This window comes from Alosa pseudoharengus, unplaced genomic scaffold (genome assembly GCF_046254945.1).
Source record: "Alosa pseudoharengus isolate Yale_2024_CS ecotype anadromous, Long Island Sound unplaced genomic scaffold, YU_APseudo_1.1 YU_APseudo_1.1_scf_21, whole genome shotgun sequence".
Taxonomy (NCBI): Eukaryota; Metazoa; Chordata; class Actinopteri; order Clupeiformes; family Clupeidae; genus Alosa; species Alosa pseudoharengus.
In genome coordinates, this window is record NW_027468674.1 from 31,462,518 (window position 1) to 31,485,017 (window position 22,500).

At 46.4% G+C, this 22,500-nt stretch overlaps 3 protein-coding genes across 4 annotated transcripts in view; 2 read left to right on the plus strand and 1 right to left on the minus strand.

The window, feature by feature from the left end:
- ift140 (intraflagellar transport 140 homolog (Chlamydomonas)) overlaps positions 1-20,988 on the plus strand; it is a 31,764-nt gene extending 10,776 nt beyond the window's left edge. The window contains exons 18-29 of the mRNA XM_076298627.1: positions 1,030-1,217; positions 14,933-15,110; positions 15,477-15,667; positions 16,460-16,555; positions 16,651-16,783; positions 17,027-17,299; positions 17,407-17,589; positions 18,059-18,265; positions 18,584-18,796; positions 19,249-19,415; positions 19,904-20,045; positions 20,266-20,988. Coding sequence (XP_076154742.1) covers positions 1,030-1,217; positions 14,933-15,110; positions 15,477-15,667; positions 16,460-16,555; positions 16,651-16,783; positions 17,027-17,299; positions 17,407-17,589; positions 18,059-18,265; positions 18,584-18,796; positions 19,249-19,415; positions 19,904-20,045; positions 20,266-20,493 — 2,199 coding nt within the window. The 3' untranslated portion in view covers positions 20,494-20,988. The remainder of the gene's footprint in view (positions 1-1,029; positions 1,218-14,932; positions 15,111-15,476; positions 15,668-16,459; positions 16,556-16,650; positions 16,784-17,026; positions 17,300-17,406; positions 17,590-18,058; positions 18,266-18,583; positions 18,797-19,248; positions 19,416-19,903; positions 20,046-20,265) is intronic.
- Positions 3,948-13,067, minus strand: tmem204 (transmembrane protein 204). 2 transcript variants are annotated; one of them, XM_076298624.1, is made up of 3 exons: positions 12,777-13,067; positions 11,231-11,386; positions 3,948-5,748 (listed from the first exon to the last, which is right to left on the minus strand). In XM_076298624.1, exons 1-3 carry the CDS (start codon positions 13,039-13,041, stop codon positions 5,504-5,506), a joined length of 666 nt encoding a protein of 221 aa, XP_076154739.1. In that variant the 5' UTR covers positions 13,042-13,067; the 3' UTR covers positions 3,948-5,503. The 2 variants fall into 2 exon arrangements, with proteins under 2 accessions (XP_076154739.1, XP_076154740.1); XM_076298625.1 differs by lacking the exon at positions 3,948-5,748 and adding an exon at positions 5,762-5,946.
- Positions 20,989-22,349: 1,361 nt separating the features above from the next.
- Positions 22,350-22,500, plus strand: part of ccdc78 (coiled-coil domain containing 78) — a 4,549-nt gene continuing 4,398 nt past the window's right edge. Inside the window, exon 1 of the mRNA XM_076298826.1 lies at positions 22,350-22,394. Coding sequence (XP_076154941.1) covers positions 22,350-22,394 — 45 coding nt within the window. The remainder of the gene's footprint in view (positions 22,395-22,500) is intronic.

The following is a 22,500-nucleotide window of genomic DNA, read 5'->3' on the forward strand; positions in this document are numbered from 1 at the left end:
TTTCATTACATTATGCAAAACAGGTTTTTTCCTTTCTCTTCTAATTTGCCATTTCTATTCTTTTCACATCGCATGCTATTACCTCCATCTTCTGCATCTCTCTCTCTCTCTCTCTCTCTCTCTCTCTCTTTCCGTCACACACACATCCATTGTGTCTCCCTCTCGGGGAGTCTACTTCAGCTCTTGTTTCGGAGGGGTGGTCTCTTCCTCCCTGTTGTGAGTACTTCTTCACTTCCCCTCTAGCTTTCCTCTGTTCCCTCCCTCTTTCCTCTCCCCATTTGTCTCTTCATTAAGGGACAGCAGTTCCCAGAAGTTCTCCTCAGCACTTCTAGTAATCACTAGTGCTAGTTAACATACGTGACTAATAGTGAGCACAGACCTCGCTGACAGTCAGACGTCTGATAACATCTGGGTGATCGAGGGGCGTCTGTTGTGTGCGCAGCACCACTAACAGACCTCCGTCAGTTTGTTTGTGGCCGATACAAAACGTTGAATCACCTTTGGAACCATCTGGACTGAATATCTTGCCTACTTGTTGCTTATAAGCACAGTGTAGTCATCAGATAGTGATCATCAGATGTTTCCATATGGAGATACAATCCTTGTTGTGTTTTGCCTCTGACTGTATCTGATCCACAGTTTTACCTTTTTTCTCCTTAGGCTCTTCCTTTGAGACTGACAATACCAGTGTCATTTGTGACTAAGTTGTAATCATACATATTTTTTTTATTAGAAGTAGATTACTCACTGTCTTTGGTGAGTAAGAGTAGTGTGAAAGTGCTAAGCTAGCACTGCTTTGTTTACATTTTGGTTATCTGCACCCCTAAATCTGTATACTGCGCTAGCAGCGGAATGTAGTCTGCGTTCTAGTTGACAGTGGACAGCTTTGCTGTTTGCTTTTTTCCACCACGCAAAGGGCAATGCAAGGTGACTAAGTGGTCAGTCAGCTTCATTACTAGTGCTTTGAAATCTGCCTGGTTTGCAGATACCCTGAAAGTGGCTAAGTTTTCTCCATGTGTGTCCCCGTAGCCTGGCGAGGGCTTTGAGGTGGGGGAGCCCAGTGCGGCCCCTCAGATGGTGGTGCGGCGAGCCCTGCGCGACTTCACCGGCCTGGAGAACTGTGACAAGCCCACCAGAGACGCACTGCTCAACTTCAGCTTCTACCTCACCATTTCAGACATGGATGAGGCCTTCAAAGCTATCAAACTCATCAAGAGGTATGCCTACAGACACACATGCATGCACTCACACACACACACACACACACACACACACACACACACACACACACACACACACTGGCTGGCTGCTCATTTTAGCATCATAACAACTACACCCAATCACATCAAAGCAATGGCATTCAAAGAAGCTGATGTGAAATGTCATGTGCATTTTTGGTGGAATGTCAGGGTGTGAAGATCAGAATAATTTAGCGGCATGACGACTGTCTGGAGCCAAATAATAATATACATGTGTACTTGACTCTCATTTTAGTGTTCACATGCTGTTAGTTGTTGAACTTAATTGTCTTGTACATCCTCAATGGACATCCTCAAGTACACGACAGATCGTGAAGACAGTGCACTTACACATGCACAGATGCACAGGATGCGTCTGTACACAGTATACTGAGCAATCAGAGGGGGACGTGCTGGCTGGCATGATCATGAGTGTGTAAGTGTGTGAGACTGTTGTGTTAGTACAGGAAGATAGGCCAGTCTTACTGTTTAAATACTCACTCTCACTCGCTCACACACTGATGGTAGTAGTAACCTTATATTTTGGAGCAAGGCATGTAGTCAGTTATCGTTTACCATGGAGCCAGAGGCTCATACAGGTTCTTCTAAGGCTTTTGTCGCATAGAGGACCTGGTGGTTGGTGGTGCTTGGTGGTTCTTTACCATTGTTGAAGGTGTGTGTGTGTCATTTACTGGCAGGATAAATTTAGGGGCAAAGGGATGTGCTTCTATAAACACACAGAGCGTCACACATACATCCTCTCACAGTGCTATTGGCCATGCACTGAAATAGGTCAGGGAAAGGATGTGTGTGTGTGTGTGTGTGTGTCTGTGTGTGAGTGTGTGTGTGTGTGTCTGTGTGTGTGTGTCTGTGTGTGTGTCTGTGTGTGTGTCTGTGTGTGTGTGTGTGTGTGTGTGTGTGTGTGTGTGTGGTGCCAGTCATGTCAAGAGAGAGACGGAGATGAGGACATCAGGGAGAAAGTTGCATCATTAAAAAGTGTGTCTTTGCGTCAGATGCCCTGGTACACATGTGGATGCGCACGTACTAGCTGCATTGTTACACACACACACACACACACACACACACACACACACACACACACACACACACACATTCCCCGTTTCAGTGGAGCAGAGAGGGCCATATCCGAGATCAGTCTCACTGGAAGCAGTGATGACAGCTTCAGGACAGGTCCCCATTCCGCTCGGTCATGCACACCGCACACACATTTGTACACACTCTCAGTCTATGGAAGTGTGTTGGCTGTATCTTAGAGTAGTAAAAGTTGGGACATTATCCATGTGAAAAACCTTTTCTTACCTTTCAGCCTGACGCTCATACATACCAAGCCATGGTGCTCACTTTGTGTTAACATTTCAGCTTTTTTGGTGTCATTAGTATGGATGTGAATGTGTGTGTCTTCAGCCCACAGTCATTTCCTGTAATTCAGACTGTCCTTGACACACACTCACATTCGCACACACACACACACGGGGACACACACAGACACACAGTCACAGGCCATTGAGCAAGCTGCAGGGGTTGACATCTGAAATGCACAGCGACATTCTTGTTTGTACACCATATCCTTTTACCATGTTTCTGTTTGTTTGAAATTCTCTTCCTTTGCTACAGCACATTGCCATTCATGCTCTTGTATTTATGGGAAAACATTTAGGCCAATTCATTATGGGGAAGAAAACCTCCCAGTAGATTAGGAACAATGGTCAGTCATAATCAGCCTCAGTCCTGTTATGGAGTTGGAAAAATGTAGAATTAAACAAAAATGTAAAAATGACTTAAATTTTCAATAATTGCGGAAATTAAACAATTACGTAAAAAAGTATTTTTTGTGCTTGCAATTTGCCATGAGCCACCTACAGTAGGATTTAGTTGTTCTTTTTGATATAAGTTGTCGTTGACATAAACAGGAATATCCACCCATACATGACGATAGCCATTTATGTATACAGATTGTAGCTTCACAGTTCAGGGACATGTTTTACACATAAAACTCACCTCTTCTAAAAGGTATGCTCTCCCTTTCTGCCCAGTGGATGGGAAGAAAAATCTGATAGATACAAGCCTGACTTAGACTTTATAATAAACGTATAATTGTATATCTGAGAAATAGACTTGGAAAACAGGACTTGGCCTAAAATGTACCTAAAATAAGGATATGTCAGATATTTCTCAGATTTCCCTCAATATAATGTTGCCATGAAGTTTTAAAATACCTTTGTGACAAAAGGCATATGTTGTATGGTATGTGGTATATAGGACATCAGTACTAGGTACATTAGGTACATTGAAATGTAGGAATTTATATTTGTTTGTGTTTGCTTTCAGATTTTAGCATATAAAAAATTACAACCTGATATGCCTAATTCATCACTAGATGAATTTTGGTTTGTAATTCATAAGAAATTACTATATGTGTAAAAGTTGGTTAATTGCTCACCCTTAATGGAAAGCAGGTAGATATGTAAACATGCTCTCATTCGACCATGTCATTGAGGGCCTGTACTACATTACCAGCCAAAGGTCAATGCGTAAGAAAAATGGAAGTGTATTTAAACAATTGGAATAAAAATACTGCCAAATAATTAGCAAAAGAAAAAGTACCCAGGTATAAGTTCTTTCAGCTCGCAAGTCTGTGAAAGTATATTTCTTAAAGGAGCACATTTAAAGAAAAACCACACATTTAGATCTTAGTCTTCTTATGTTTTATTGTATTTGCCTCCATAATTATTTTTTTCCTTCCCTCCTTGGAAAGTCCATAAGATGTTAAGAAGGTGTTGGATAACAGAATAGCATACTTAAACAGTACTATATTAAATTAATTTAAGTACATGTACCTCAAGCGAGCAGACATTCAATATAGATGGGATCTGTGATAAAGTGATTTGTGATTTGTGTAAAACCCCCTCCTTTGTGTCTACACAAGCGGAACACTTGTGAATCTTGTGAATGTCCAGCTCTTTTTCACTTTTTTCCCTTCAAATTTTTCAAACATGCCAAAGGCCAGCCCTAATCCTTGTCTATGTGTCTTTAGGTATGAGTGTAGTATGAGCCCTAATTCTTGTCTATGTGTCCTTAGGTATGAGTGTAGTATAAGCCCTAATCCTTGTCTATGTGTCCTTAGGTATGAGTATAGTATGAGCAAGTCATGTGTAGCAGTACATGTTTAGAAACTTGGAGGTAGACTTTTTTTTATTTGTCTGGTTAATTTTGGTGAAAACAGTCCCCATTCATGTCTAGATGAATTACTTGGTTGGTTGTGCTAGTTGAGCCATTATTTTTTACTCGTCGTGAAATTCAACTTTTTCATGCTTTTTATATATGGATTTCATTATAACAGTGTTCACTGCAGAGCAACACTTGCCAAATACTATGTAGCAATAAGCAAGATAGTTAATCAGTTGTAATGTAACCTTTTGAATTGAATATTACATCTTCATAGCTTCCATTTCCTGTTCTGCAATGTAGAAGTAAATACTGACCTCTAGATCTTTTCGCTTGTTCACCGTTTAATACACTGAACCTACCTACAGCTTGTGATACAGATGCTGTTAGCCTACTAAGCCCATATTTACCTCAAATGCTAATTGAGGGGCATTGCATACATCTACATTAGATTAGCGCATGTTTGAAGTGCAAATAAATGGGATATTTATTGCTGGTGTGTGGGCATTGGGGTATCGGCATTGGGGTATTTATAAAAACCCTCTTTGGTTCTGTAATTTGCCCCCCTGGTCATAGTGCCCTGCATGTTGCTAGGTATCTAAAAGATAGAGTATCAGCATTAGGTACCAAAGAATCCACAATAGGGATATGTGCCTTGATTATATGTGTGGAATAGCTAGCTCCTTCTGACTTTATAAATCGATCTCAGTTCTATCATATCTACAGGTATAAACATGTGTACAATTAGATATTTAACATATATTTTGGCTATTCTTTTATAAGTGCCCAGAAAATGAAATATGTCAAGATCCAGCTTGATATTCAACCATCCTCTCAGTGTCCATTAAGGTCCCAACCCATTTTAGTCTGTCATTGTGTGTGTGTGTGTGTGTGTGTGTGTGTGTGTGTGTGTGTGTGTGTGTGTGTGTGTGTGTGTTCATGCGTGCAAAGGGCTTTAACGTTCCCTGTTCATCCCAGCTCTTCATTTTCACCCAGTGTCAGAGTTCTGGAGGTGTTCTAGAAAGATCAGTAATCCGTTCCATCATCTCTGTGTCCATGACTGTTAGCATGTGTTCGTGTCAGCACGGCGACTCCACATAGTCGTTATCGAGACGTGGCCTGAAGTTGGTGGCCAGGGAGCGGCTAATGACGATGACGCGCGGGCTCAGGCAGTCGTCGCGGCGATGCAGGATGTCCCAAATGAGCACGGCAGCGGCCAGTGTGGCCAGCAGGCAGGCGGCGATGTTGATGTAGCACGAGTAGGACAGCTGCGTGTACGGGCCGATGCGGTAGAACGTCACCAGACCAATCACCAGCACAAAACCTACGGAGAGAGAGAGAGAGAAAGTCAGGGGTCAGGGAATGAACGTCAGGGAATGTGTGAGGAGAGAGAAAGAGAAATGGAGAGAGAAAAAGAGAAAGAGAGAGAGATGCATGATTGTTTGTTTGCTTCTCTTCTTTAAGTGTAGTAAGTTTGATTGTATGTGGTAGAACGTCACCAGACCAATCACCAGCACAAAACCTATGGAGAGAGAGAGAAGGTCAGGGGTCAGGGAATGAACGTCAGGGAGTGTGTGAGGAGAGAGAAAGAGAGAAATGGAGAGAGAAAAGGAGAAAGATGCATGATTGTTTGTTTGCTTCTCTTCTTCTCTTCAAGTGTAGTAAGTTTGATTGTATGTGAATGTTCATCTCTGGGTGTTTTTGTGTTGAGTAAAGTCTTGTTATCCTGCGCCACTTTTGGTGAGCTCTTGCTTCCAGCCAGAGCTATAATTGGAAAAAGCTGGAGCTGATTTCATGGAAGCCTCACACATGCATGCAGATACACACTCACAATTTATAGCACCATAATGAAATGATGTAACTGTAACATTCCCTACTAAGCCCTCGTCCTTCAGAATTTTATCCCGACCTTTTGCACTGCACTGGAAACAGACGAGTGTGATTTGGTAATGACTGATCTCACATAATTAATATTAATATTCATCCAATTAATAGTCAGAGTGACTAACTTCCCACACACGCACACACACACACACACACACACACACACACACACTCAAATGAAGGCAAAGGAAGATGGTGGGATTGGAGGAAAAGACCAAGAATAAGAATCAGAATAGTTGACGTTCACACAGGCTGCTTTGGTCTGCCTCTGTTTCCTCTGTGGCCCCCAACAGCCCACTGCAGGGAGGTAATGCTGATGGACAGCCATGCTGAGCCTGAGCACACTCAACGGGACGCATTCCACAGCAGCCTCCGTCACAGCACTGCTCAGTACGGCCGCCCATAGCAACAGCACACCAACCTCACACAGCCCACTCTCTCCCAGCTCAACCCCCACACCAACCTCACACAGCCCACTCTCTCTCAGCTCAACCCCCACACCAACCTCACACAGCCCACTCTCTCTCAGCTCAACCCCCACACCACCCTCACTTGGCTCAACCCCCACACCACCCTCACTTGGCTCAACCCCCACACCACCCTCACTTGGCTCAACCCCCACACCAACCTCACTTGGCTCAACCCCCACACCAACCTCACTTGGCTCAACCCCCACACCAACCTCACTTGGCTCAACCCCCACACCAACCTCACTTGGCTCAACCCCCACACCAACCTCACTTGGCTCAACCCCCACACCAACCTCACTTGGCTCAACCCCCACACCACCCTCACTTGGCTCAACCCCCACACCAACCTCACTTGGCTCAACCCCCACACCACCCTCACTTGGCTCAACCCCCACACCAACCTCACTTGGCTCAACCCCCACACCAACCTCACTTGGCTCAACCCCCACACCACCCTCACTTGGCTCAACCCCCACACCACCCTCACTTGGCTCAACCCCCACACCAACCTCACTTGGCTCAACCCCCACACCAACCTCACTTGGCTCAACCCCCACACCACCCTCACTTGGCTCAACCCCCACACCAACCTCACTTGGCTCAACCCCCACACCAACCTCACTTGGCTCAACCCCCACACCAACCTCACTTGGCTCAACCCCCACACCAACCTCACTTGGCTCGCAGGCCCTGCTGTGGCTCCAGCCTTTAACTGCTCTGGTTTGGACAGGTACTGTTTACACAGAAGACCGATCACAAATCAGGACTTCCTAGACTGTCCGACGCCACCACTGCCTCCTGTTCCATCTGGTCTTACTGTCATGGACGGACACAGCACTGATCCCAAATCAGTGTCTGCTTAGATATGTCATATGAGGGGCTCTAATTTTGGATGTGGCGATATTGGCAGGCCCTGATGAATGCGGTAAGTGCGTGCGAAGGGGGAGACTGATCCTGGCGCAGCCCTCGAACATGACTCTATGACATCCTCCGAGTGGCTCACCTCCCATCGCAGGCTTATCTCATCCGCTCCGCTCAAGCTGAAATCACTCATGGACACGCCGCATTCCTCCAGTCCAGCGCAGAGGCCAGGGGGGCCAGAGCTGAGGGGAGTCGGCACATCCCACGAGCCCCGCACAGATTAACACTCCACACTGCCTCCCAGAAAAGAACTTATCTTTATTAAATGGCCTCCAATGCCAGTTTAAATAAAATAGGTGAATACAACTTAACATATATTTTTAGATGTGAGAGGGCCGGAGGAAATGCTGTCTGGAGAATATATGTGAATATATGTGTCCAGAGGAAAGGAGGGGAGAGCTGAGAGCAGTTTGGGATATGAACCAGTGTGTATCCTGGGGCCTGCCTGTCCGGCCGATTTATTTAAAGTGTGTGTGGGTGTGATATGACAAATTATCATTTGCTCTCTCTGCGGCTCTGTCTTTCTAAGTAAGCATATGTAACTGTAGGTTTTCTTTGGCACTGTCTAATCCCTGATATCCTTCCTTCACCCCTCACCCTGACCACCCTTCCCCCACCCTCTTCATGTCCCTCCCTCTCGCTGTCTGCTTCTTCTATCTACCAGCAGGCTCTGGAAGAACACACTCCTGCGTTTCTGTATGAGTACCATACTGTATATGAAACATTCTGAGTGAGATGTTGTTGTGGAGTGAGTGAGATGTTGGATGATGGATCGATCTTCTTCATATGCTCAGGCGTATCAGGCAGTAGCACTTTGATTGGCCCAGCTACAGATACTCCATTTTGTTTTGCGTTGCTCCAGCTGACTAGTCTTTTGCCCAGTGTCACGGGAGGTGTGGTGGGCACCATGCCAACTGTGTGACCATGCACACATCACCCCTCACCCTCATTCATCTGTAACCTGGCCCTAGCTAATCTTACTGTAGTGTCTGTGTGTGTGTGTGTGTGTGTGTGTGTGTGTGTGTGTGGGCAGGACCTCTGCAGCAATCTGCTTGTCGGACTGGAATGTGTGTCTGGTGTTATTCTGCAGTCTGAGGTTGATAGCGGTGGAAACCAAAACTTGGCATTGCAGACTATCACTGAGCAAAAATAACTCATTCACAGCAGTGCACCATTCATATTGAATGAGAGCCGAATTACCTCCTTTTAATTCTCTGTAATTTCACCTGTCAGCTCTCAATGATAACCACGTCGCCAACAGTTTGTCCAAGAAGCTACACAATGTAATCCTTCATCCGTTCACAAAGAGCATATTATGTAGCTGCTTTTTAAGGCCCCTATTCTATCAGTACACAGTGACCACACAAATGTTTTTTTTCTGGCATGGTAGCGGTATTGAAACAATTATATTGTATATCTGTGTAATTAATACATAGTTACTTTAGTTTTAATTAGTTTGTCTTTTGAAAATCCCCCCTATCATCACTTTGTCTTTTGGCATGACTATTAAGGAAGACTCGTCATTCTACTTCTTAATCCGTTTGGCTGGCGGCTTTTCCTAATAGCAGCTAAGGTCGTGTCACCTCCCTTGGGTCACTGACCACCACTGACCCGTAAGAGGTGACCCCACCGTTTCTCATCCCCCCGAGGACATGGCCCATTCCGTTCCCAGGGACGGCCCAGTCTGGCCTGACCTCTCCTTGCCATCCATCCCCTGCGCTCACTCCTTCTCCGTAAGAGCACAGGAAATGAGACACGGCCTCCTTCGGAAGCCTCCTAAGAAATAAGACGCCTTGAAGAGATTCGGTGGAATCCAGTCTTGCTGGAAGTCAGGGAGTGCATTCAGATGTGGTTCTGGAGGTTAGAGGGTTTGAAGGTTTAGCGGGTTTGAAGGGCTTCAATATGCATGAGGAGGCAGAAGTGGTCTGTTTGAACCACACTGAACAAACATGGACAAACAAATGGTACTGGTTTGTGGATTCTGTCTTAACAGTCCACCCCTCTACATCCCCTTCTTCTTCCCTCTGTGTGTGTGTGTGTGTGTGTGTGTGTGTGTGTGTGTGTGTGTGTGTGTGTGTGTGTGTGTGTGTGTGTGTGTGTGTGTGTGTGTGTGTGTGTGTGTGCACGGGACGCAGGGCTTCAGGGGATTTTGCATAACAGGTAGTGGCAGCACTTCCCCGTCCTGCGTAGGGAAATCCTGGCGCCTGCCCGTCTCTCGCCGGTCTCTTTCACAGACACTAAATATAACCCCAGCTGTGACACTCTCACACAGCGCCGCTGCACTGCGCTGTCCAGCCCTCACCCCGCGCACTCGCCACACACACGGCACACAGCCACACAAAGCTCGCGCTCCGCCACCAAACTCAAGTGGACGGCCAACACAGATTGTTTGCCGAGCATTTACAGAAAGTTCAGGAACAGACGCCGTGAACGGACACGGCCCGTTTTCCCCTCGGACAACCAGACAAACACACACACACACACACACACACACACACACACACGCAGAAGGACTCCTCTCCTGAACACAATACCAGTGGCAATAGCATTTCCCTGGCCAGTGATGGAAAAACGCCCAATGAGAGACAGCCAAACATCTTATCACACCAGATCACACAGTAGCAAGAAGCATAACACTCAAACACATTCAATTACAGTAGGAGCGAATAAGAACACAGAGCTCAGAAGGTCGGTGTGACAGTACTGCAGGTTCACTTGATCTGTTCTTACATGATGATGCTCTCTGACCTGATCTACAGTCTAGTTTTGTCAATACTTCATTCCAATTGAGGATCAATAAAGTATCTAATACATAGGACTGGTCACAATCCGAAATGATTCACTTGGTGATTTTAAGAAATGGTTCACTTAAACACACTCACTCACACACACACACACACACACACACACACACTCACTCACACAGACTGTGTGTCTATTCCTGGTGCCGGTTTGAGTGAAGAGGCTTTCCAAGAAGACGGTGTGATCTGATAAGCGTGGGCTGCCTCTTGGCGGGGCCCCCGGTTCATTGTTGTGGAGTTTGTGATTGCGGGTGGGTGCGGGGAGCCACTGGGGTGGGTGGGCTTTATTTGTTGATATTTGTTCTGTTACAGATCCTCAAAGCAGCGTCTGCTTTTGCTCGCAAGCGTCTCACAACAAATAAAAGCAGCAGATAGCCGACCCCTCCCCCCTTATCAATGTGGTCTGCAGGGCTGCTCACACGCAACTCTTGTCACTTCAACTATGCACACCAGGAGAAAAAAAAAGCCTTTCTCTGTGGGTTGTAGTTACAGTGGTATTTAAATAGTGTGTGTGTGTGTGTGTGTGTGTGTGTGTGTGTGTGTGTGTGTGTGTGTGTGTGTGTGTGTGTGTGTGTGTGTGTGTGTTAGAAGGAAAGAAAGGAAAGTGGTCAGTAGTGTATCAGTGATCAGTACTGGTTGAGGTGTGTGTGTGTGTGTGTGTGTGTGTCTGTGTGTCTGTGTGTCTTAGAAGGAAAGAAAGGAAAGTGGTCAGTAGTTAAGGGACACTCACTGGCTAGCTGGAACAGGGCAGCAATGGCCTCCTCCCACCACTGGGAGTCCTGAGTAATGAACTTCAGCTCCAGTAGCCCCAGCAGGTAGATCAGCTGACCTGCCGTCAGGGCAACCGTTGCCAGGAGATTGCAGGCACGCATCATGTCAAACTGCACTGGGGTGAGAGAGGGGAACAAACATTGGATGAAACAGACAAACACACATTCACAGGCACACAGTGTAAAGGAATAACAACCAGAAGGCCCCTTATGTGCTTCCCATTGTAAACGTCCAAAAAATAACCCATTCTGAACGGAGATTGAAATTGAAAATATTGACAATGATCAGAGTAAGAAGCTGAGAATACAAGAGGCCACAAAAGTGTACACACACTCTCACACTCACTCTCACACAGAGAGGGAGAGTATTCTTTTGCTGTTACTGTAAATATGTGCAGATGTTCTGTCAGCTGTGGTTGAGAATCCTGTGTGGGTGATCCTTCCTGTTTCCCAGCATACCTCACAGAATCAGAGTTTCCTGCTACCCATGATCCTTTTCTGGGCCATCCGCACAGATAACTCATGTAGAGTATGGCCAAAGAGTGTCAGGCTTTTATTTATAGCTAATCTAGGATAAATGAATCACGGACTTCTAAACTGGTATCAAAGTCATTTTGAATGAGTCATTTCAAACCTATATTCCTAGGCTTGTTTTTAATAAAGAAAGATAAGTATTTCAGGAGTACCTCCAATGTTATCCAATTACTATTAATCTAGATGCCACCCCACGGCTTCAGGTTGGGCACACACACATCCACGTATAGAAACGTACACATACACAAATCAGTGAACACCATGTCGCCCTTAGCTTTGTTCACTGGTTTAAAAACATGCAACAACCATTTTTGTAACCAAAGTTGCTGATTGAATTGAACAAATGTTGATTTAGTAAATGCAGCCCTTCCAGTGGCCCGCACCTGTGTTTACACGCTGAGTGAATGAGGCCGAGGAACACCAGGAATCCGTTTAAATGCCATTCATTCCCATTCAGCGCTGCTAGGTCGTGACCCATTCATGCAGAGGCGCTGGCAAGCACATGGAAGCCAGCTGAGAGGGCTGCCCAGCAGCGCAACAAAAGGCCAGACTGAAGAGCAAACACAGATCCCTTTAACCTGCGCCAGGATGCTCTTACTCACACTAGGCCATTTCATTAAAGGAAGGAATTCAACTTGAAATATCGATTTAACCAGGAAAAAAAAGAATATTCCAGGAATATTAAGATACACCTTAAGAGTGCATTACCACAGTTGGTTTTCTTGTCACATCTATATTTCAATTACATTTACATTTACATTTAGCTGATGCTTTTATCCAAAGCAACTTGCATATGAGGATTAAGATTCAAACTACATCGCAAAAGGTGGCTTTAGGGTAACAATGAATACTACTTTTACAAGCACCACAAGACAACCAGAGGATGAGAGTGCAGAAGTACCAGAGCTGTCACGTGTACAGTGTATCTGCACACACACACACACACACACACACACCTTCCAGGACACTTACGTTTGACCGTGCTGCGTGACTCTTGGTGGCCAGCGTAATCCGCGCCCCAGCTGAGCCCCTGGCAGAGTCCCCGGGTGCCCGCCGCCTCGGGCTCGTCCGGCCGGCTGCCCTCCAGCGGGCACATCCTCCAGAGGCCCACGCTGCGGCGCCGTCCGCCGTCCAGTGACTGCAGCACCCAGCTGGGGCTCCAGGCCGCCGCGTTGTTGAGCACCAGCGAGACCAGGGCCACCGCCACCGCAGCCAGCACCAGACGCTGCACCGCCATGCAGCCCTCCGCGACCGCTCTCTCCCCCCCCCCCCCTGGCTCCTCTCTCACGCTCTACCCCCACCCCCCCTTGCACTCGCTCACTGGCCCGTGCACACAGGCACGCCACGCACGCACAAGTACTAAGTGTTCAGGTGATGGGATGATTCAACCCAGTGGTGTTAGCTAGAGAACATCTCCGTTCATCCTTGTCCGTAGGGGTGGGGGATGAGGGGGGGTTGCGTACGACGCCAGGGGGTCTTTATCCTTCTTCCTCTGATGAACGCACTTGAGGGGGCCTCCTGTCGAGCACCTGGGCCATGACACTGTTCCTCTTCCTCCTGCTCTGGCACGTTCTTCCCCCGTCTCTCGCTGGATCTCTCTCTCTGTTCTCTTTTTTTTCTCTGAAGGTTCTCTGTCCTTTGAAGTCCTTCTAGTTCTAGTTCCTCAGCCCAGTGGGTGTCTGTCTTGGTGTTTTCTCCTGACTCCCACTCGGTCCTTTTCTGACCCTCCTCTCCGCTTCTGCTCCTCGGACTTTGCAGCTGCCCAGCAGAGGAGGCGGGATCCCCACTTTCCCCCCTTTTCTTCTTTCGGGTTTTTTCCCCCCTCTCTCTTCCCTCTCTCTTCCCTCTCTCAGCAGGGAAAAAAGTGGTTGGAGCTGGTTCTCCGTTGCCGTGCTCTTGCTCTTGCAGTCTGGCTGTTCTCAGTGGGATCCTTAAGTCTTATTCCTCCACTGCACAGGCATGCATGGAGCCAGGCTGGAGTTGTGTGGAGAGTTGTGTGGAGAGTTTGTCTGTGCGGCCCCAGATAAGAGTTTGATACTGAGTTGCGTTGAAAGCGTCTCGAGTGGGTCTGCCCGTGCGGAGCGAGAGGCTGAGGAGCGAGATCTAGAGGTCTGAAGGTGAAAGCTGAGAGTGGGCGCTAGTGTGAGCGTTTAGTCCCTCTGCTCGCTTGCTCTCCCTCCCTCTCTCTCTCTCTCCCTACTTCCCATTGCTATCTCTCTCCTGCCCTCTCCCTCTCTCTCTCCCTCTCTCTCTCTCTCCCTCTCTCTCTCTCTCTCTCTCTCTCTCCCTGCCTTTCTCTGTGACAAGCGCGGTGCTCCTGCAGTCAAACAGCAACAGGATGCGTTTCCTGAGGAAAAGGGGTAGAGGACGGCAGAGCACAGCCCCTCCTCCTTCCCCCCCCCACACTCTTTCTTCTCTCCTTTTTTGTCCCTTTCTCCCACACTCCTCGCTTGCCCCCCCCCTCTCTCTCTCTCTCGCCCTCCCACTCTGCCCTGCACTCTTTCTCTCACTCCCTCTTTCTTTTTCTGTCTTTCTCTCTGGAGTGAGGTGAATTGCTCCGCTCTCAGCCCGGCCCTGGGCCCCCAAAGATTCAGGGAATTTCCTGTTGCCTAACTTTAATAAACAAGCCCATATGTGTGTAGGGGGGTGGGTGCGGCGGCGCACTCAAATAAGAACCAGATGGGTGTGGAATTCAAAGAGCAGGCGGAGGAGGGACCCAGATGAAGAGAGGGATGGAATGTACCAGAATGAGTGGGATGGAATTAACAAAGTTCAGGGTTCTGAAGGCTGAGTGGTGACCGGGTGCCAAGCAATCCAGTTGGCTTTTCCTATTTTCTTCAGTTTCTCAGCCTATAGGAAGGAATGTCACTGAAAAGTTTCACATACCACATCACATGACCACCTGGCCCTGTTGTATGACCTCATCTCCCCTCCTCAAAAATGTGCCATCAGACATGTCAAGTGGCCTTATGCTTCAAAACTGTGTTTAAATATAGCATATCAATACATTGAATGATTTGTGAAAATATAATTGGTGTTGTAAATGGTACTGGTAAATAACCTTTTTCATGTTTACATTGTGTTAATATTGAGGTGTCCTACTGTTTCTCCATACCCCATGTCCCTAGTGAGGCGGTCTGGGAGAGCATGGCGCGGATGTGTGTAAAGAGCCGGCGTCTGGACGTGGCGCGGGTCTGTCTTGGGAACATGGGCAACGCCAGAGCAGCAAGGGCTCTCAGAGAGGCCGAGAAGGAGCCCGAGCTGGAGGCCCAGGTCGCCATGCTGGCCACACAGCTGGGCATGCTGGTGAGACCAATTCCTGTGCTCTCTCTCTCTCTCTATATATATATATATATATATACACACACACACACACACACACACACACAGTCTCACCTAGCCTCATCAGAACTCATGATTGCACATGCACATGAACTCATGTCAATAGTGACTCTGATACACATTTGAAGGTGCACATCATTTCTGGAAAGATTCACTCTATTCCATGTCCAAACAGACACACACCTCATAACTACTGTCTGTAGTGTCTCTATCAGTCTTATGTTATGTTGGCTCATGGCATTCCAGTCTAGAAAACAAGTCTGTCTCTGTCTATCTTGCTGGGTCCCCCTCTGTCTCTGTCTCTGTCTGTCTGTCTTGCTGGTGTCTCAGGAGGAGGCTGAGCGTCTGTACCGCTCCTGTGGCCGCTATGACCTGCTGAATAAGTTCTACCAGGCGTGTGGGCAGTGGCAGCGGGCCATCGAGACGGCCGAGAGCCATGACCGCGTGCACCTGCGCACCACCTACTACAGCTACGCCAAGCACCTGGAGGCCATGGGAGATTCCACCACCGCCCTCAGCTAGTGAGTTACCCCCACCCTCTCACAGTCTCACAGTTAGAGATACCACCACCACCACCACCCTCAGCTAGTGAGTTACCCCCACCCTCTCACAGTCTCACAGTTAGAGATACCACCATCACCACCACCCTCAGCTAGTGAGGCCCTCTCACAGTCTCACTCGCCAACCTGTTTTGGTAGAGATTGTTTAAGCCAGATACTTGGCTATTGAGCTCAAATTTAGCTTTTCGTCAGAGCCAGAATGTATCCACCCTTTCCCCAAGTGGCTAATAAATATGAGAATTAGTGAAGTTCCTCAAGGTCAGATGACTGATGTCATCTCAAACAGCATACAGAAATATTCAGTTACATGGTCATAAAGGTGCACATAGTTTTGGAGACCATACAATAATTGTTCCCCACTGAGTTGAACTACGTCACAAACGGTCATATTTAATGTCAAATCCTCTGGTGGCAGGATCATTTTTAGTGCTGTTTTTATGTGATGACAGCAAGGAATTCTAACTTTGACTGTGGCCATGCCAAATTATATAATCAGAGCTCAGTCATTCTTCCTTTTCCCTTGTCAGTGTGTGAGTGTGTGTATGTGTGTGTGTGTACACTATTACCTTTGTTTGATTATATATGAGTGTATGTTTGTGACATCACCAGATCCTCCCCTGCGGTCAGGACATCCTGCCGTTTCTCCGAAGCCCTTTTTTAGCCCTCCTGCATCTTTTATTGGTGGCCCCATCACTCTTCCCTTATGTGTCACCACTTCCTTATCCCTGTTGTTGTCTGTCCATCTGTCCACAGTTATGAGAAGTCGGACACCCACCGCGTGGAGGTTCCCAGAATGCTCATCGACGACTCCCTCGCCTTGGAGATCTACGTCAATAAGATGAAGGACAAGTGAGTTCCACCCCTCTGGTTGTCACGTTGTGCATGATGTGCATGCTTCAAGGATGCGGTGATGTAATGTCTGATTGTCTCGTGTGATTGGGCAGGAATCTGTATAAGTGGTGGGCGCAATACCTGGAGAGCCAATCAGAAATGGAGTCTGCTCTCCGCTACTATGAGCAAGCCCAGGACTACCTGTCTCTTGTGCGAGTCCACTGTTACCTGGGCAACATTCAGAAGGTAGTACACCTGAATAACAAGGGGAAGAATTGTTAGAATGTAACATGATGCAGATAGTCATCCAATAAAGGACCCTTGTATTAGTCATCCTCCAGGTCACCAACCGGAATCAGAAATCCAGTCCTGTTATTGTTGTTGTATTACTAAAGAAACTATTTGTGAAAGTACACTTTCCTCAGTTAAAGGTGATGACCTTTGCACGGTGGTGAGTCATTCATTGCATTGGTGCTTTTTTGGTGACAGGCAAGTGAGATAGCCAATGAGACGGGCAACAGAGCTGCCTCCTATCACCTGGCCCGGCAGTATGAGGGCCAGGAGGAAATCGGCCAATCGGTGCACTTCTACACACGGGCACAGGCCTACAACAATGCCATTCGCTTGTGTAAGGAGAACAACCTAGATGAACAGCTCCTAAACCTGGCTCTGCTGAGCAATCCTGAAGACATGATGGAGGCTGCTTGCTACTATGAGGATAAAAACTTACACATGGACCGGGCTGTCATGCTGTACCACAAGGTCAGTAACACACACACACACACCCACAGTAATAACAAAGTGTGGGTGGTATGAGTAGTGTGGTGAACAGGTGTAATGGAGCTCCTCATGAGACCTTTTTCCCTCAGGCTGGCCACGTCTCCAAGGCTCTGGAGTTGGCCTTCTCCACAGAGCAGTTTGGTGCTCTGCAGCTGATCGCAGAGGACCTGAATGAGAACAGTGACCCCGCCCTGTTGGCTCGTTGCTCAGATTTCTTCATTAAACACACCCAGTACCACAAGGCCGTGGAACTATTGGTTGCTGCCAAGAAGGTCCGTGTGTCCGTCCGTGTCTGTTCTCTGTATGTGTCTAAAGGCCGTTTTTTTTATGTGATTGACACAACACGAGGTTGTTATTATTTTTCAGTCACGTTTGTACACTGACTCTTTTGTAATAAGGTAAGATAAGATAATAAGAATACTTAATTGTCCATCAGAAAAGTTTTTCGTTTCAGAACAGGTTCGATTTTGTGCATTTTCGGCATCTGTCAGTGAATGACGTTTCCTACAACAGCAATTCGGATTTGAGGGGCCGAAAAAATACATACAAAATTACACATTTTAGTGTGCCAGGGCCTTAAAACTGTGTGTCTGAGTGATGACTAGTTTTACCATGTGTGGATGTGATAATGTGTTAGTGCTCAGTGGCATTTGTTCAGCAGTGTTCCCTTCATGGTGTAGTTGACTGTGGTCTTCTGTGGCAGATGTGTTTTAAACTGAGTGGGTTATGTTGTGTGTTTAGTACCATGAGGCCCTGCAGCTGTGTTTGGACCAGAGCCTGACCGTGACTGAGGAGCTGGCGGAGAGAATGACCGTGACACGTGGCTCTGCCCACCTATCAGAAGAGGAGCGGAAGAACCTGCTCGAGCGAATAGCTGACTGCTGCATGCGTCAGGGCAACTATCACCTAGCAACTAAGAAGTACACTCAGGCTGGCAATAAAATGAAGGTGAAAGTGCTTCATAAGATGTAATTCCGGCTGAAGCAAACACAAATGCACACACACATCCATAGTCCCACACACATCCATGATCTACACTCATATACTCAGACTGCCATGCCCTTAAGCCGCTTGCTTTTCTCATGTTTGATCTTCCCCACTTTGCTTTGCGGAAACTGACATTTCTTGATATGAAAATTAAAAATGCTGTGTGTCCCTTGTAAATCAAAGCATTCACACTGTTCATCACTCTACAGGTGTGGCCTATTAGGAACATGTTTGCCATACTAGGCAATGGCAAAATAATAACTATTTGTCTGTCTGCAGGCAATGCGTGCTCTGTTAAAGTCTGGTGACACAGAGAAGATTGTGTTTTTCGCTGGAGTGTCTCGTCAGAAGGAGATCTTCATCATGGCCGCCAACTACCTGCAGTCTCTGGACTGGCGGAAAGATCCAGAAATCATGAAGAACATTATCAGCTTTTACACCAAGGGCAGAGCTCTTGACCTGCTTGCAGGTTTCTATGAGGCCTGTGCACAGGTGAGCGATATGCGTGTCTTGACGTGTCTCAGATGGAATTCTTAACGGAATTAAAGCAACACCAAAGAGTTTTTTGTACCTTAAAATAATGTTTCCAAAATCGTTTCAGTGCTTCATCAACTCGTAACAGGGTGAACGGCAATTCTGCATTCGCTTTCGCGGCCCTCTATCGGCTATAACCACACTATTTAAGTTTGCCAGATCGGGTAGCGGATCTGTAGTTCGGTGGAATGAGAAACTTAATTTGACTTCATCTGATGTCGCAAAACATCGTACTTTTATAAGTCATGCAAAATATTCTACCTTGTCTGTGGACATCGTTATTTGCAAAGCCGGTGCTCGATAAACAAATAGTGTGCGTGCGACAGAGGGAAAGTTCTTTGGTGTTGCTTTAAATTTCCCTGACTTCTGACTTCTTTTGTGCATGTGTGTGTATTTTTTCTTGTTTGTAGGTGGAGATTGACGACTATCAGAACTATGAGAAGGCGTTGGGTGCACTAACAGAGGCCTACAAGTGTTTATCAAAAGCGAAAGGTCGAAACGCAGATGATCAGGACAGTAAAATGTCTGAGCTCACACACCGAATTTCCTGTGTGAAGAAATTCATCCAGGCACGCAGGTAAAACATTCCCTCCACTCAGACGTGAGATCTTCTTTGAGATCTTCATAGGATGACCTCCTCTAGAAGTTGATATTGGTACTAATATTACAGCTGGTATCTCCCATTGTCATGGTTACAATTGTTGCTATTGCTCTTTTAACATCATTGCATCACAGAAACTGGTGTTTTAAAACATCTTCACTTTAGAGATTGTTTTAAAAATATATCCAGTTATTTATGGTTACAGTATTTGTCGTAATAATCTGTACTTGGAAGATTTCCAGTAGAGGGCAATTATGAGACTGAGACATGGTAATGACAAAATGCTTTATGTCCCAATTTCTAACAAAATCCTCTCTGAATTCAGTTTACAAGTACTCATACGACGTGATAACTTCATATTTTCTCTGAGATGTCTGTATTTGGCAACCCGGTCTCTTTGTTTTGGTCATACAAGGCTGTGTGTGTGTGTGTGTGTGTGTGTGTGTGTGTGTGTGTGTGTGCAGGCTGTACGAAGACGAGCCTGCAGAGGCAGTGCATCTGTGTGAGACACTGCTGCAGGAGCCGGATCTGGACCCAGCTGTCAGAGTGGGTGACGTCTATGGCTTCCTGGTGGAGCATCACTGCCAACAGGGCAACTACCAGCAGGTGTGTGTGTGCTCATGTTCATTTTCTAGCTGCAAATCTTGTAGATTTTAAGAAACACTTAGAAAACTCTTATTCAAAACAATCATGGATAAGTGCCACATTGTTCAATCCTGTCAGTTTAGAAATAGTTCCACTGTAAAAGACAGACTGACAAATAGGGCTAGTGCCATTCTCCCACTCTTGATTGTGTATATAATTGTGTGTGTGTGTGTGTGTTTAGGCCGTCTCCAAGTTAGAGGACCTGCGGCGTACCTTGCCCTCGGTGAACGTGGGACTCTACGTGAGCCAGGATAGCCTCGTCGCCCTGCAGGCCGCCACTGGGCTTCAGCTGGCCCGTGGAGACAACCGGGACTCCCACTCTCACCACCTCACGCACACCACACACCACGACAGCGGCGGAGAGGACGAGGTGGTGGAGGAGGAAGAGGACGAGAATCTGCCGGACTGAGACCCTTTTCTATTTAGCTCCCTCTGTTGGTCATTCATGGAATCATCATTCAGTCATACGTGCTCTTGTCACTGCTTCCAAGTTTAATATCACACTAATGCACTTGCTGTGCAGTCATTGTATCAATTCATTATTGTCCTTCTAATGTGTTTATTCACGTGTGAAATGATCGGATATTGTTTTATAAGAATGTGTTTGTAATGACTGACAAGAGCTGTGCCTCTGACTCTTGTAGTGAATATTTGTTGTTTCTACCTACAGTGCCAGCTTGTTGATGGCCTTGAGCAGCGGAGGCCTGTTTATTTGTGGTGTATGTGTGTGTGTGAGAGAGAGAGACAGAGAGAGAGAGAGAGAGAGAGAGTTGATGCAAAGTTAAGGCCTAAACCTCACCAAAGTGGTTTCAGCAGTTTGGTGAATTTTTCACTTTTCCTCATGAGCTGTAAATATTGGACAGGCCTTCAATATTTTGTAAAACAACCTTATATGCTGTATAGAAGTCTGTAATATTTTAATTAAATGATTTATACATTGTTTTCCTATTAGTCTGTCTGGATTACTTCTTGGGTGTACTGTAGGCCTAACTTAGTCTGTGTAACTAGCGACAAATTTAGCCCTTCTGATCAAAGTATCATTTGTTTTAATAGTAAATAATTCTTACACAAATATTTAACCATTGCTGTCATTTGCTTATCCAGTTTTACTGTTATTCGAAATACACGGCAAACATCATAGCCACAGCGTACAAATGACGGTTCTCGTGAGTGACGGTCAGGAAATTGTCTGTTTCTTGATCCCAGAGAGCACGACCCACGATCTTTACAGATTGTCCTTTCTTTTCGCCAATTATCACCCTGACCACATACCGATATCGGTCGAACACTTGCTCCTTTAGAAAAGCCATGATGTCCGTTGATACTTTCTCAGCCACTTCTCGGCAGTGATCGTGGTCATAAGTCAGGTCAGTGAAAGCTTTGTCGAGAATCTCCTGGGCTCTATTTTTCACCACATGTGGCAAAAACTTACGCATGGGTCCCATTCTGTAAGTACAGGCCAACTTTGTTTTAGGCTTCCAAACTGTTGAGCCGCCTTTGTGATGTCCGTCATCGTCGTCCACCTCGATGTCGACATTTGAGACCTTTGGTCGAAGACTGCCTCTACGTTCAGGGCGAGGTTTATCTGTAACGTTACTGGACATTGTCACGCACCTGTCAGGTGGTGTTGCTGCTCTTTCTCTTTTTGACAGAAATTAAGAAAAGTATCCTCTGCTGTTACTCTGTCCTCCTGTCAACCGATGCTGGCCTGGCTGCTGCTGGGGTTGTTGGTGGTGGTTGTTCTCTGCATTACCAACCGTCACCGCACGAGAGCGTCCTAGTGACGCGTGAATAATATGAGCATGCAACATGAACGAGAAGTTCCATGGAAAAAAAGAGATGACGCCTGGGTTCTTTGGTACGGTGTGTTGTTTGTCAGGGGTAGGCTATGAATGACGAGCTACCACTGTCTTTATTGATATTGCCTAATTGCGAATACCTGTTCAAACATAACATAGTTTTCAGCATAAACTTAAAAATAAATATATAGGAATGACGATGGCAACATCCATGGCTGATGGCTGTTGTTTTAGACTAGCCTACAGGCTTTTAAAGTAAAACCAGGCCTACTGGACGTGGGCCTAATAACTCCTTCACAGAAACCTTAGAAAACTCTCTGACATTTACAACCTAGGCCTACTAATCTCCCTGGGCCCTTGGCAACAATCCGCTGTTTGTGGTTACACACACACACACAAAGTAACCTGGACACCTTCAGTTTTCCCTGCAGTCCTCAGGATGAATTCACACTTGACGCGCTCTAGAATGAACGATTTCCACGAGCAAATTCGTTCTCTGACTGACGAGAATGTAAGTAACGAGAAGTTGTTTTTCTGTCTGTCTCATCCAGTATCTGAAGGTTGTGTTGGCTAGGCTATGTCATTGCATTGGTAGGCCTAAAAACTCATGCATTGTT